At 44.9% G+C, this 15,051-nt stretch overlaps 1 protein-coding gene across 1 annotated transcript in view; it reads left to right on the top strand.

Annotated features, from left to right (window-relative positions):
- LOC122433944 (cytochrome b5 reductase 4) overlaps positions 1-15,051 on the top strand; it is a 118,613-nt gene that overhangs the window by 33,699 nt on the left and 69,863 nt on the right. Inside the window, exon 4 of the mRNA XM_043457043.1 lies at positions 2,083-2,164. Within this exon, the coding sequence (XP_043312978.1) occupies positions 2,083-2,164 (82 nt within the window). The remainder of the gene's footprint in view (positions 1-2,082; positions 2,165-15,051) is intronic.

Genomic DNA, 15,051 nt, shown 5'->3' with positions numbered 1-15,051 from the left:
GAAGCTTCAGTACTTTGGCCACCTGATGCAAAGAACTGACTTATTAGAAAGGACCCTGATACTGGGAAAGATTGAAGGCAGGAGGAGAAGGGAATATGACAGAGGATGAGATGATTGGACAGCATCACCAACTCAATGGACTTCAGTTTGAGCAAGCTACGGAAGACAGTGAAAAACAGAGACCTGGAGTGCTGCAGTCCATGGGGTCCCAAAGAGTAGGACACGACTGAGCAAAATGGAAGATACTAGCCTCAGGGCTTACTGAAATCATGTCTTTCACTTGTTTCTTAGCTATCTAGGGCCAACATCCTGCGCCCATCTGTTTTTATACCCCCTACCCCTCATCTATAGAGAGTGGCTGTAGCCTGATAAACAAGTATTCTCCTTTTTGAATTCCCTTAGGGCTCACTGGCTTACTTTGGAGGGATGTAATGGCTGATGACTGTGACAGCCTTAAGTTCCTTGGCTAACAGCTGCTTCATAGCAGGCATTTTTCTTCCTCTTGGGGGCTCTCTTGGCTCAGAAATTCACATTTGGAGGCCTGAAATCTCTGATGGCTGTTTCATCCTTCTTCATTGATGTGGCAGGAGATATTCCATTTCACACAGTATAATACATTTAAGGTCATTAGTCTGGCTTTTGAGGGCCTAAAAATATCAAGGTAAATATTTTCAACATGCAACTTGCTTTGAGCAAACTGAATTGCTTTGAGCGAATCACTAGTTTTAACAAAACCTGTACCTTTACCTCTTTGAATATCTTTCTCCTTCATCTATCTGTTAAAATTCTACATAGCCCCAGAGATGGATGGTACTTTATACATAACTGGATACTCCATAAATATTTGGTAAATAAAATTTCAATTTATATTAGTGACTGCCCATTTATAATTATATATATATTTTTACATATTTTCTATTTTAGTGTAAATTTATATACTCAGGAAACATACATAAAGATTCTGGTGTCAGTATTATTTGACCTGATTATTTTAATGATTATAGCATTTATTGAATAATATATTATGACTTTCCATTATTATGTTTTACAGTTGGTCTTTTAGTTTGTTCCCAATATTTTGCTAATATAAATAGTGCTATGATGAGTATCCTGGTGCCTGGATCTTTCTGTATATGTAAATATTTTCGGTAAATTCCTGAATTACTGAATAGAACAGTTGCATACTTTAAGGTTAGTGTGTATTGAGAAGCTGTCCTCCAGAAAGGTTGTTTAAAGTTAATTCCCATTTGTAAGTCTGGCAACAAATACTGTCAGTTGTTTTCCTTGAGGTGACAATCTCACTTTGTTAATTTTGAAGAAAATGTCTATCAGATACCCAAGTCCAAGTAACTAGTTTATAGGTCATTCATTTTCTTTTACTTATGAACAGCTTTTCAAGAAAAAACACAGTTCGATGTGCAAATCAAACAATTGCCTAGGTTTTTCCTCAGGGCAACCATCTTACGTAGAAGCATAAATGTTTTTGAGAACTTCCCATTTGTTATACAGCATATTAAAAAAGTCCTGAAACCAAGAGTTCAGGTTTAAGAAAGTTGTTTTTTCTACTTCAGGAAGGATGATCTCAAATGAAACCAGTTCCCCCACCCCCATGAGTCTGAGGTAAAGAATATCATGATTGAGACCACTGCCTTGATATGTGCTAAGATGCAGTTTTACTCACATTGCTTTTTCAAAAACCATTGCAAATGTCAACACAGTGGAAAAGGTAAATAACATCTTAGTGTTACTAAATTGGCCAAAAAGTTCATTCAGGTTTTCCCATAAGACATTATGGAAAAACCCAAGTGAACATTTTAATCAACCCAGTATTGATGCTAGTCAAGACCTCATGGGTGTCTGGGCATCGGGATTCTCCAGAGGTCTATAGACAACACTTGGAGAACATTTTTCTAAACCATCCCTGCATATGCTCTCATTCTGTCCCTCCCTTGTTGGCTAATTGAACCTGCTTTTTAGTTTTTCAGAGCAGTGTAAGAATGTCTAGTTTTGATCAGAAAAAAATGGTAGCATCTCATGGAGTTGGAGTCACGTTGCTTTCATGTTACTTTTCTCCCACGCCAGGTTCATCGTTGGGTCAACTATGAATCCATGCTGAAAGAATGCCTGGTGGGCAGGATGGCCATGAAACCTGCTCTTCCTAAAGGTACGTGGATCCAGGGCTAAACTGACATTGGTGTTTGACACAGGTGGACTATCTTTTAGAGGGATCTCAGCAAATATATTCAAATAAATCATTAAATTGTTCTCATTTCACTGGCCTCCTAGTCCAGCCACTATAAAGGTTTTTCTTTAGTTCTTTAGAATGAAACAGTGACTTTACCTGAAAAATTTGACTGTTTTGAGAGAACTTTTATAGTGTGGGGAATAAACAAAATGGAAGTGAGAGGACTTTGTTTACTCGGGTTTTGTTAGCTTTTGTTACAAGGCTCTATGTAACCAGTCTCATTACATACAGTAGCTTGAACACTTGATTAGTTGACTTTTAGACTAGTTTCCTAGAGTGTAATTGTTTGAATTTGTAATTGTATTCCCGTGACTCAAAAATCAGAAAATATAAAAAGTTATACAGTGAAATTTTCCTTCCCATCTTTATCTCCCATTCCTTGACTATTTATCATAGACAACCATATTCTGATTTTAAAGTACTTTTTTTAAAAACCCATTTCTTGCCCTTACCTTGACAACTGCCACTCTGCAATCTGCACAGTGTCGGAGAGCATCTCTTTACTCCTAAGTTTCTTTTAGAATAGTGCCCTTTGCAAAGTTTCAACATGAAGTAGGAGTGTCAGAAGTCCTTTACTATGAATGGAATGGAGTCATTTCTTTTGAACAACTCTTGATTTTAACCTCCAAAGTAGGAGTAAATTGGCTTGTTTGACCTGACTCTGCTACTATTTATGTAGTTAAGTGAGTTTTGTATTTCCAGGCTTTATTGATGGAGGCCTCCATTGGCTGTGTAAAAATAGCATCAACTTACCTAGATTTGAACCCTTGTTCCATGGTCTGTTGACGGTGACATAATGATGGCCCTTTCTATCACTGAACCTCAAGTTTTTTTTATGTGTGCAAAGATTGATAGGGCAATAATTCATATGAGTAAAATTAGCATGATAGCAGTGTAGCAGATACTCAAAAAGGCTTTTTTCTTTCTACTAATACTAATACAAAACAAATAAGTGATACACGTATATAGGCAAACTTCAGAAGTATTGCAAGTTCAGTTTCACACCTCCACAATAAAGCCGATACCACAGTAAAGGAAGTCACATGAATTTTTTTGTTTCCCAATACATATAAAAGTTATATTTACCCTGTACTATATTAAATATGCAATAGCAGTATGTCTGCAAAAACAATGTGCATACCTTAATTGAGAAACACTTTTGTATTGCTCATCCTGTTTGTGATGCCAGTTGTCTTGCTGTTCATACTGTTTGCTGAACCCAGGGTAGGCAAGGCAGAAGCTCCGAGGCTAGAAGGAGATTCGAGGAGCTATAAGAGGTGCAGACACGTTTATTCTCTCCTGGCTGGAGCAGCAGCCGTCACACGGCCTCTCTCCTGGCTAATGCAGCATCCATAGCAGCAGCCACAACACAGCCGTAACACAGCCCTAACAGAGCCATAATATAACCTTGTACAGCACAGTCATGATGTCATTCCAGTAGCCTCAGTGCTGCTTCAGCCAGGGCTTTCAGGGTGAAACTCATACAGGCGTACCACACACGGTGGCCTGTGACCAAGGGAGCACGTCATGATGCTCATGTGCAGTGCTGAAAGTGATCTCAGCTATTCATGATCATTATTTACAAAACGTAGGGCAAGAGTGAGAGGCCATGGGGTGAGAGAGCCTGACCATGCCATCTTGGCTAATTTGCTCTTTCCCTACAACTTTGTTACTGGAATGAAAAAGCTAACCATCATCTGAACCTTCAGCAAGTCGTAATCTTTTTGCTGGTGGAGTGTCTTGCCCCGTTGATAGCTGCTGACTTATTAGGGTGGTGGTTGGTTCCTGGAGTTGGGGGCAGCTGTGGAGTTTCTTAAGATCACAATGGAATTTGCCACATTGATTGATTCTTCCTTTCATTAATGTTTTTTCTGTATTATATAGACAGAAAATGAGAGCATTTTACCCACAGTAGAACTTCTTTCAAAATCAGTCAGTCCTCTCAAACACTGCTGCTGCTACTTTATCAACTGAGTTTATGTAATATTCTAAATCCTTTGTTGTCATTTCAATAACCTTCATCTACATTAGGAGTAGGTTCCATCTCAGGAAAGCACTTTTTGTGCTCATCCATAAGAGTCAACTCCTCATCTATCAAGTTTCGTGATGAAATTGTAGCAGCTCAGTCACATTTTCAGGCTTCGCTTCTAATTCTAGTTCTCCTGTTGTGTCCACCACATCTGCAGTTACTTACTCCACCGTAGTCTTGAACCCCTCAGAGTATCTGTGAGGGTTAGAGTCAACTGTGAGGCTGTCACGGCTAATGCCATGGCAGGCAGCCTAGATTAGGAGTAGGCCTGGTTTCCCGGGGTAACATAATTATCAGACCTCCTGGAGCCAGCCAATCAACATATGCCTAGCCAGAAAAAAGGGAACCTATCAGGGGAAAGCTGAAAGCCCCACGTTGGGCCAACAAAAATTACCTTGCAACTGTGTAACCAATCAGCTTGCGCCAACTACCAACTGTGTAACCAATCCGATTGCGCCAACTACCTGCTGCTTATTTTGACCTAATAAATACCCGAGAGAACTGGGGCTCTGGGCCTTTCGTCCTCACACACCTGGTGAGGGTGGGAGGCCCTGGCTCGAGTCAGTAATAAATTCCCCTATTGCGAGTTGCATTGTTTCGAGGAGTCTTCTTTCCCGACTGGGGACTCGGACTACGGGCAGAACATTTGGGGGCTCGTCTTGGATCCCTTGACTGGGGAAGAACGCTCTTTGGAACAAAGGGGAAAAAAAGATAGGTAATAGCACCGGTGCTCAGGCAGGTCTAGAAAAGTCCAGAGTAAAGCCGAGGCCCTGCTGTGAAGCAGGAAGGTGTCTGGCACAGAAAAAGACCAGAGTAAAGCCGAGGCCCTGCTGTGAAGCAGGAAGGTGTCTGGCGGAGAAAGACCAGAGTAAATCCGAGGCCCTGCTGTGAAGCAGGAAGGTGTCTGGTGCAGAAAGACCAGAGTAAATCCGGGGCCCTGCTGTGAAGCAGGAAGGTGTCTGGCGTTAGGGAAAGCTTTCCATGAGGGAACGGATTAGCCGTTCCAGCTGGCGTGAGGCCGAGGCCAGCGAGCGCGCTGGGAGGCAGCCAGCTCTGCGCAGGGGAAGGAGACCTCCTCTCCTAAGCCCGAATCTGGGGAACAGTGGACGCCATACGGTAAGGTGACCCTTGTTCCAGAGGATCTGTGTTGTCGGCCGATGTGTGTCTGTCTGTGTATTTTTCTGTATAACTGCCGGCATTGTCTCCTGTCTCGTTGTTCTCTGGTGTATCGTTGTCTACTTCTTCCTATAAAGCCTTGGAGCCTCATTTCTGTTTCTGGGAGTTTCAGTGAACAGGCAGACAGTTGTCGGGGCAACTGACGAGTCCTGGCCAGGGCTACTCTCTGGCGGATTCTGAAGGCCTCCCAACAAGTCAGCCCCAGTAACAGGAGCCCGAGAGGGTGAAACTCTTTTCTTTTTTCTCGTATTCTAAACCAAGAATCTGGCCAAATAAAAACCCATCTCTGTGGGCACGGGACAGTCACTTAAGAGCCGATACGGCGCCTGCCACTGGAAGACTCCCGTGAAAGGATAAGGAGGTCACGGAACGGGCTAGAAACCCTTAGGGTGCCCGCCCCCAGCAAGAAAACTTCCGTGCAACGACTAAGGCACTCAAATAGTTCCACGAAGCATACCACAAGCCCAACCTCCTGGCCGCCACCACTCCCGATAGGATTTATTGGTGGTAATTCTCGGTGACTTTCTTCTGACTCTCGCTATGGGGCAAAGAAAATCTACCTCACTCTCTCTCATGACTGATCATTTCTCGGATGTCAAGGCTAGAGCGTATGATCTGTTGCTACTGGTTACAAAGAGTAAATTAATAACCTTTTGCTCAGCAGAGTGGCCCACCTTCCAAGTTGGATGGCCTCCAGAGGGAACTTTTCAACCTTCTATTATTCGGGCGGTGAAAGAAAAAATTATGGCTCCTGATCCCTGGGGCCACCTGAGCCAAGTCCCATATGTTATGGTCTGGCAAGATCTAGTAAAAGATCCGCCCGAATGGTTAAAACCTTTTGTTCACAAACTCCCTGATTCTCCTAATGTGCAGGCCCTGGTTATGGAAACTCCCACTCCCCCAGAGGAAGCCAAGAATAAGGGCCCAAAACCGGTCTTGCAGGAATCCTCGACCGGAACCTGATTGACTTGGAGAAGGAAATTAGGCCCCTGCCATGTGCCCCTCCTCCGTTGCAGGTTCCCCCGGGGGGAAAAGCCCCCCCGATGAATCAGAAGGGATAGGGAATCCCGACCCCGGAGAAGGAATAAAGGAAATAGGGGTGAGCAAGATCATGGGGACCCGGAGTTACCTTCATCTACTGTACAGGCACTCCCCGTCCGGGTGGGACCAGCTAACCCGGATGGAGAGCAAACCTATCAGTACTGGCCCTTTTCCCATTTTGTTCACTCATAACCCCACCTGGGATGATTGCCAGCAGCTGTTGCAGGTGCTCTTCAACACGGAAGAACGGGAGCGAATCCTGGCAGAGGTGCAGAAACAGGTCCTGGGAGTCGACAGGAAACCAACCGCCCAGCCTCATCTCATGGACAAGGGGTTTCCTCTGTTGCGACCTAACTGGGATTTTGAGCGAGTGGAAGGTAGGGAGCGTCTCCGAGTGTACCGCCAGACTCTAATGGCTGGCCTGTGGGCCGCAGCTAAAAAGCCAACAAATTTGGCAAAGGTAAATTTAGTAAGGCAAGAGCCCACTGAGAGCCCGTCAGCCTTCCTAGAGAGGCTAATGGAAGCCTTTAGGCAATATACACCCATGGAGCCCCAGGCTGAGGAATCACGCGCTGCAGTTCTACTAGCATTTGTGAATCAGGCAGCCCCAGATATTAAGAGGAAATTACAAAAGATAGAGGGGTTAGGAGAACAGACAATACAAGACTTACTGAAAGCAGCTGAAAAGGTATTTAATAATAGGGAGACCCCAGAAGAAAAGGAGGAATGACTTCGTCGGGAGGAAAGGGAACTAGCTGAGAAGATCAGGAAAGAAGATAGGGAACATAGGGCAAAAGAAAACCGGACGAACCAGAGAGAGCTAGCCAAGATTCTTTTTGTGGGGATGAAGGCCGGAACAGAATTGAGGGAGCCTCGAGGCCCCCAGACAGGAGAAACAGAGAGACCAAAAAGGTAGGCCCTAAAGAAAGATCAGTGCGCTTACTGCAAAGAACGGGGGCACTAGAAAAAGGAGTGCCCTAAGAGGGACCTGAAGGGAAGAACAACCCAGGGAGAGAGAATTTCCCCTGGAACTAGAGTTCTATATGTGGGGGAAGACAGTGACTAGGGGAATCAAGACTCGGCACCCCTCCCCGAGTCCTGGGTAACCATACATGTGGAAGGGAAACCCGTTGGCTTCATGGTGGACACTGGCCCCCAACACTCTGTTTTAAATCAAAAACTGGGACCAATGTCTAAGAAAACCAGCTTGGTGCAGGGAGCCACGGGGACAAAAAAAATATTGTTGGACTACAGAACGGAAAGTAAATCTGGGGACCCATCAGGTGTCCCATTCGTTTTTGGTGATACCAGAATGCCCAGCCCCTCTACTTGGATGGGACTTGTTGACTAAAGTTAATGCTCAGATCCATTTTGACCCTGGGGGAATGTCAGTCACGGATGGCCTTGGACAGCCAATACATGTCTTGTCTCTAGCTTTAAGAGATGAACACAGACTTTTTGTGCCTAAGCCCTCAGAGGTTATAGCACCAGATATACAACCGTGGGTCCACAAATACCCATTGGCATGGGCAGAAACAGCAGGAATGAGACTGGCTAAACAGAGACATCCAGTCGTCATCGAACTAAAAGCCGAGGCGACTCCTGTGAGGGTGAAACAATATCCTATGAGCCAGGAGGCTCGGCGGGAGATCACTCCCCACATTCGACGGCTCATGGATGCCAGAATTCTCAAGTGGTGCCAGTCCCCTTGGAACACCCCCTTACTACCAGTGAAGAAGCCAGGGAGTACAGGTTACAGACCTGTCCAGGACCTACGAGAAGTCAACAAACGGGTGAGTGACATACACCCTACTGTCCCCAACCCGTATACCCTCCTGAGCAGTCTGCTGCCTGACTACACTTGGTACACTGTGTTGGACTTGAAAGATGCTTTTTTCAGCCTACCCCTGGCAGCCCAGAGCCAGGAAATATTTGCCTTTGAGTGGACTGAGGGGGAAGGCCAACCTGTAGTACAACTAACTTGGACCCGCCTCCCACAGGGGTTCAAGAACTCCCCTACCCTGTTTAATGAGGCTTTGAGTGAGGACCTCTATGACTATTGGACTCGCCACCCAGAGGTCATCCTGCTGCAATATGTGGATGACCTTATGTTGGCTGGAGCCACAGAGGAGGCATGCAGCCGTGCCACCGGTGACCTCTTACAGACTCTAGGCACCTTGGGATATCATGCTAGCACAAAGAAGGTGCAAATATCCTGGCAAGAGGTCATCTATTTGGGGTATAAGATCAGGCAGGGGCAAAGGTGGCTAACTCAGGCCATGAAGGAAACAATATTGCAGGTACCAGAGCCCAAGACCCCCCCGCCAGGTGAGAGAGTTTTTGGAGACTGTTGGAGATTGTAGACTGTGGATCACGGGGTTTGCTGAGAAGGCCCGGCCCTTGTATGAGGGAAGTAAAGAGACCCCAAACTGGACTTGGACTGAGCCAATGAAACAGGCTTTCCAGACACTCAGACGGGCCCTACTAGAAGCCCCAGCCCTTGCCCTGCCTAACCCAAATAAGCCATTCCAGCTGTTTGTAGATGAAAAGCAAGGAATAGGAAAGGGGGTCTTGACGCAACAATGGAGACCATGGAAGTGGCCGGTAGCATACCTTTCAAAGCGATTGGACCCGGTGGCCTCTGGGTGGCCCCCTTGCCTCTGCATCATTGCAGCCACTGCCCTCCTCGTCCACAACGCCGACAAGTTGACGTATGGACAGCAACTCTGGGTTTACACCCCCCACGCCATTGAAGGGGTTCTAAAGCAGCCACCGGGTAAGTGGATCTCCAGTGCCTGTTTGACACATTACCAGGCCCTGCTGCTTGATGCCCCACGGGTGCAATTTCAGACCCCTTGCTTCCTGAATCCAGCCACGCTTCTACCTAACCCAGAGAAGGACCACCCTCCTCTCCATGATTGCAGTAAGATACTGGCTGAGGCCCTGGCGGCTCGAAAAGACTTAACTGATGTGCCGCTAAACAACAGTGAGCCAGTATGGTTCACTGATGGGAGCAGCTATGTAAAAGATGGACAAAGGAAGGCGGGAGCCGCTATAGTTGATGATTCAGGGCAGACAATATGGGCTGAGACACTTCCCCCAAACACGTCTGCACAAAAAGCAGAGTTGATTGCCCTAATACAGGCTCTGGAACAAGCAAAAGAGAAGAGAGTCACCATTTTTACGGACAGCCGATATGCTTTTAGCACTGTCCATATTCAAGGTCCGATATACCAAGAAAGGGGATTTAGAACAGCGGAGGGAAAAGAAGTCAAGAATTTGCCCGAGATCCGCAGGCTCCTGAAAGCTGTTCAACTGCCCAGGGCAGTAGCAATTGTACATGTCCCCGGTCACCAGAAAGGAGAAGACCCTAGGGCACGGGGCAATCAGGCTGCTGATGCGGCCGCTCGAGAAGCGGCCAGGCGGGACTACACCGCCCCCATATTAGCCGTGGGACTGCCACCTCCTGGTATGGGGACTCTGCCGCCAGTCCCGGACTATTCCCTCCCTGACCTCGTTTGGATCAACGAGGATACCACCCTCCAGAAGGATGACAAAGATGGATGGTACCGAGATCAAAACAACAACCTGATATTGCCTGCCATCCTGGGTCATCACCTATGTGAACACCTGCACACAACTACACACTTGGGGGAGAAAAAGACCTTGACACTTCTCCAGACAGCCTGCCTGAGGTTCCCTCGACAAAATGCAACTGTACGAGAGATAATCCAGGCTTGCAAGGCGTGCCAGCTGATGAGGACAGGGAAAAGGCAGCACACTGGAATGAGGTACCGAGGGGAAGAGCCAGGGCAACACTGGGAGATAGAATTCACTGAGGTAAGGCCAGGCAAGTACGGGTATCGCTATCTGTTGGTTCTGGTAGATACCTTCTCGAGATGGGTAGAAGTCTTCCCCACTAAGGGAGAGACAGCAACAGTGGTTGCTAAAAAGATCTTAGAAGAGATAGTGCCTAGGTACAGGCTGCCAGTGACTATGGGCTCTGATAACGGACCTGCCTTTGTGAGCCAGATTGTACAAGGGCTGGCCCAAGCTCTGGGGACAAAATGGAAGTTACATTGTGAATATAATCCCCAGAGCTCAGGACAGGTTGAAAAAATGAATCGGACCCTAAAAGAAACTTTGACAAAGTTGGCAATAGAGATTGGCGGGGACTGGGTGACCCTCCTTCCCTTTGCACTCTTTCGAGTGCGTAACACCCCTTATAAGCTGAATCTTACCCCTTTTGAGATTCTGTATAGAAGACCCCCTCCTGTGTGTCCTATATTCGAGGGAAAATGCCTACCACCCCCTACCTTGGGACAATTCCAGCAAACACTGATGGCATTAAGTAAGGTACATAGCCATGTTTAAAAATTAATTCGAGAGATACACGAGGGTCCAAGCAAGGAGACCATCTCCTCACATAATATTGGCCCAGGTGATTGGGTTTGAGTAAAACGACACCAATCTAAAGCATTAGAACCTAGATGAAAAGGCCCACAGTACTACGGACAGGTGCCTGTCTATGTCTGCCCAGGGGGAAGAAGGGATCAAAACCAAATTGAAAAATGTGGGGGAGTTGACTCTTTTTATTGGGCCGCTTGGGGTTGCGAAACCACGGGAACAGTCCATTTTGCACCTCCAAGAATCCTTGAGCTCCTTGGCTGAAGTAGTGTTACAGAATAGGAGAGGTTTAGATTTGTTGTTTCTGCAACAAGGAGGATTATGTGCATCACTGGGAGAAAAATGCTGTTTCTATATCGACCATTCAGGGGTGGTACAAAAATCTCTCCAGAAAGTAAGAGAGGGACTAGCCCAGCAAAAGAGAGAATAAAAAGCCCAACAGGCTGGTTTAAATCTTGGTTTCAGCGCTCCCCCTGGTTGACCACTTTGATTTCCACCCTCCTGGGTCCACTCATACTGACCTTTGGTCCATGCATTTTAAACCGTCTGGTCTCATTTATTAGGGAGCGCCTAAATACCATCCAAATTATGGTATTGAGACAACAATATCAGTCAGTTTCACAGGGTGAAGAGAGAGATTTCTCTACAAAAGTACAAAGACAGGGGGGAACTGTGAGGCTGTCACGGCTAATGCCATGGCAGGCAGCCTAGATTAGGAGTAGGCCTGGTTTCCCGGGGTAACATAATTATCAGGCCTCCTCGAGCCAGCCAATCAACATATGCCTAGCCAGAAAAAAGGGAACCTATCAGGGGAAAGCTGAAAGCCCCACGTTGGGCCAACAAAAATTACCTTGCAACTGTGTAACCAATCAGCTTGCGCCAACTACCCACTGTGTAACCAATCCGATTGCGCCAACTACCTGCTGCTTATTTTGACCTAATAAATACCCGAGAGAACTGGGGCTCGGGGCCTTCGTCCTCACACACCTGGTGAGGGCAGGAGGCCCTGGCTCGAGTCAGTAATAAAGTCCCCTATTGCGAGTTGCATTGTTTCAAGGAGTCTTCTTTCCCGACTGGGGACTCGGACTACGGGCAGAACATCAACTTCTTCCAAACTCCTCTTTAAGTTTGTATTTTGACCTCTTCCCATGAATCGTGAATGTTCTTGGTGGCATCTAGAATAGTTACTCCTTCCCAGAAGGTTTTCAGTTGACTTTGCCAAGACCCATCAAGAGACTCACTATCTATGGCACCAGCAAGTCAAAGTGACTCTTTGATCCACAGGCCACAGAGTGGATGTTGTGCTGTTGTTGTTCAGTCACTCACTCGTGTCTGACTCTGTGACCCCAGGGACTGTAGCCCACCAGGCTCTGCCCATGGAATCTCCAGGCAAGAACCCTGGAGGGGGTTGCCATTTCTTCCTCAGGGGATCTTCCTGTCCCAGGGATCAAACCTGCGTCTTTTGCTTGGCAGGCACTTTCTTTACCACTGAGCTGCAAGAGAATCCTAGATGTTGTGTTAGCAGACCTGAAAACAGCATGAATTTTGTACATCTCCATACTGTTTGATATAGAAAACTTAGCTTTCAGCCTGTCTTGTCTTTCGTCATGCCTTCCTCACTAAGCCTAATCATTTCTAGCTTTTGATTTAAAGTGAGAGTCGTGGAACTCATCCTTTCACTTGAACACTTCAGGGTCATTGTAGGGTTATGTTCATGGGCCTAATATCAAATTGTTGTGTCTCAGGGAATAGAGACGCCCAAGGAGAGGAAGAGAGGGAAATGGCCAGTCCATGGAACAGTCAAATCATAAACACATTTATAGATTAAATTTGCAGTCTTACGTGGGTGTGCAGTTCATGGTGCCCCCAAATAATTACAGTGGTAACATCACATCACTGATCACAGATCACCATAACAAATATAATAATGATGAAAAAAATTCTGAAATATTGCCAGAATTACGAAAAATGTGACCCAGAAACCTGAAGTGAGCAAATGCTGTTGGAAAAATGGCCCCAGTAGACCTGTTCTATGCAGGGTTGCCACAGGCCTTCAATTTTTTAGGAATGCTGTATCTGCAAAGTGGATAAAGCAATGCACAACAAACGAGGTCTGCTGGTACACCAAAAGCAAATTAGTTTGAACTTTAGTGTCTGACAGTTCTCCCAAACCAACTTACTTTTGTGAACAAATCCCTTTCTTTTCTTAGTTGCTGTAGAGCTCACCAGGTCATTGCCAGCAGGGAACATGTTCTTAACTAAGATTTCTAAGTGATTAACTTTACGTCACCCTAAATTTTACATGTCTTGTTTACACAGTCTGGTACTAAAGGTCACATGCTTCTCCGTAATACCATTCAGGGTGGTCAGAAAGTGTCCCAACTCCTTAGGCTTCTGTGTCATAGGCATGAAACAAATGAAAGAACCCTTAGGATTTCCTTCCTTCCTGCCTGGAAATGAAAGACAGAGAACCTTCAAAATGTTTCACCAAATACAGCAGACGCTGTTTAAAATGAGCAGATTCCATAGGGAAGTTGGCAGGTTAAGGGGAAAAAAAGTAGTTAGAAGGAGCAATCCAAAGTGATAAGCTAGCTCTCATACCTTCACTTTCAGAAAACACTTATCATATACTTGGAACTTAGAGCCCACAGGAATTTTAATGGTCACATAGGAAAAGAAAGATCAGATCTTGGGTCTGTAAAGGAAGGAATTAGAACTGAGATCCCTTCCTGTGGCTTGGCTCCTGAAGTCTGTATAATCAGTGAAATGAGAAGGCTTAACAGAAAAATCTGTCCAACAACAAAGGGAGATGTCAGGATAGCCTGCCTTGACCTTGTTTATGAGGTGACGGGGGAGAGGAAAGAGAAGTTTCCTTTGAGAATTTGTAGCCACAGTCTTGCCCATATATGAGTTGGGAATTCAAATATATACCACCTATGTAGTCTTAGAAACCTCAAACCAGGAAGTAAAATGGGTCTCCCATTACTGGTTTCCCAGGCTGCTTGGCAGATTTATGTATACCTTTTTAGTGGTGGAAAAATTTTCAATCTAAAACCCTCAGAATCCCCACAGGTATAGAGCAGCAGTTATTAGCGTACAGTGAAAAATTAAACAACATTTGAAGAAACAAGTCAGCAGAAATAAAGGCAGAATTTCACCCGTTGGACTTTATTATTTGTATACAGAATAAATAATTTTGTTTGATGTGTTAGGAAAATAAGAATAAATTAATAACATAGTAAAGAAGGAGACTAGTAATTGTGTAGAATTGAAAACAATAGAACCTCTGGAAATGAAAAATCAAGCTGGTGAAATAAAAAAGTGCATAACATGGATAGTGAGAGATGAGACATAGAAGAGACCAGTGAACTATAAGATTGAGCAGCAGAAATTGGACAGGATGTGGTACAGAGAAACAAAATATAGAAAAACATTCAAGAGCCACAGGGAATACAGTAATGAGATCTAACACTTATAATCAGATTTCCAGAAGGAAATAGTAGTGAGAATGAGGAAGAGGCATCTGAATGGCTGAGAACTTTCCAGAATTGATAAATCACAAATCTCAGAGATAGCAAATTCACCAAATCCTGATCAAGATAAATAAAAAGAAATATGCACATAGTCTCTTTGTAGTCAAATTGAAGAACACCAGGACAATGAGAAGATATGAAAAACATCCAGAGAGAGTGAGTCACTGAGAAACCAGTAAATTGACAGCTAATTTACTTGTGTAATTTACTAGCTGTTACAGCTAATTTACTAGAATATCAGTAGAAGACAGAAGCCAATAGAACATTACCTTGAAAGTTCTGAGAGAAAATATGACAACCTAAGTTTATTTAGTAACAAGGTTGAAATAAAGTTAGTTGGATGGGGAGGGAGGTAGGTGGGGAGTTCAAGATGGGGAAGACAGACACCCATGGCTGATTAATGTCAATGTATGGCAAAAACCACTACAATATTGTAAAATAATTAGCTTCCAATTAAAATAAATTATTTTTTTTTAAAGACTAATGAAAGCAAATATATGAAACCAAAATCAGCAGGGTTGAGGAAACTGAGGATTTGACTGAATCTTAATGGTAAAGAACTAAACCGTCATGAGTATTCCTTCTCCTTCTCACCATCTGGTTCAGCAAAGTGCAAATGT

This window comes from Cervus canadensis, chromosome 33, assembly GCF_019320065.1.
Source record: "Cervus canadensis isolate Bull #8, Minnesota chromosome 33, ASM1932006v1, whole genome shotgun sequence".
Taxonomy (NCBI): domain Eukaryota; kingdom Metazoa; phylum Chordata; class Mammalia; order Artiodactyla; family Cervidae; genus Cervus; species Cervus canadensis.
The sequence above is the reverse complement of the archived record's forward strand: the minus strand, read 5'-3'. Positions and strand labels throughout refer to the sequence as shown.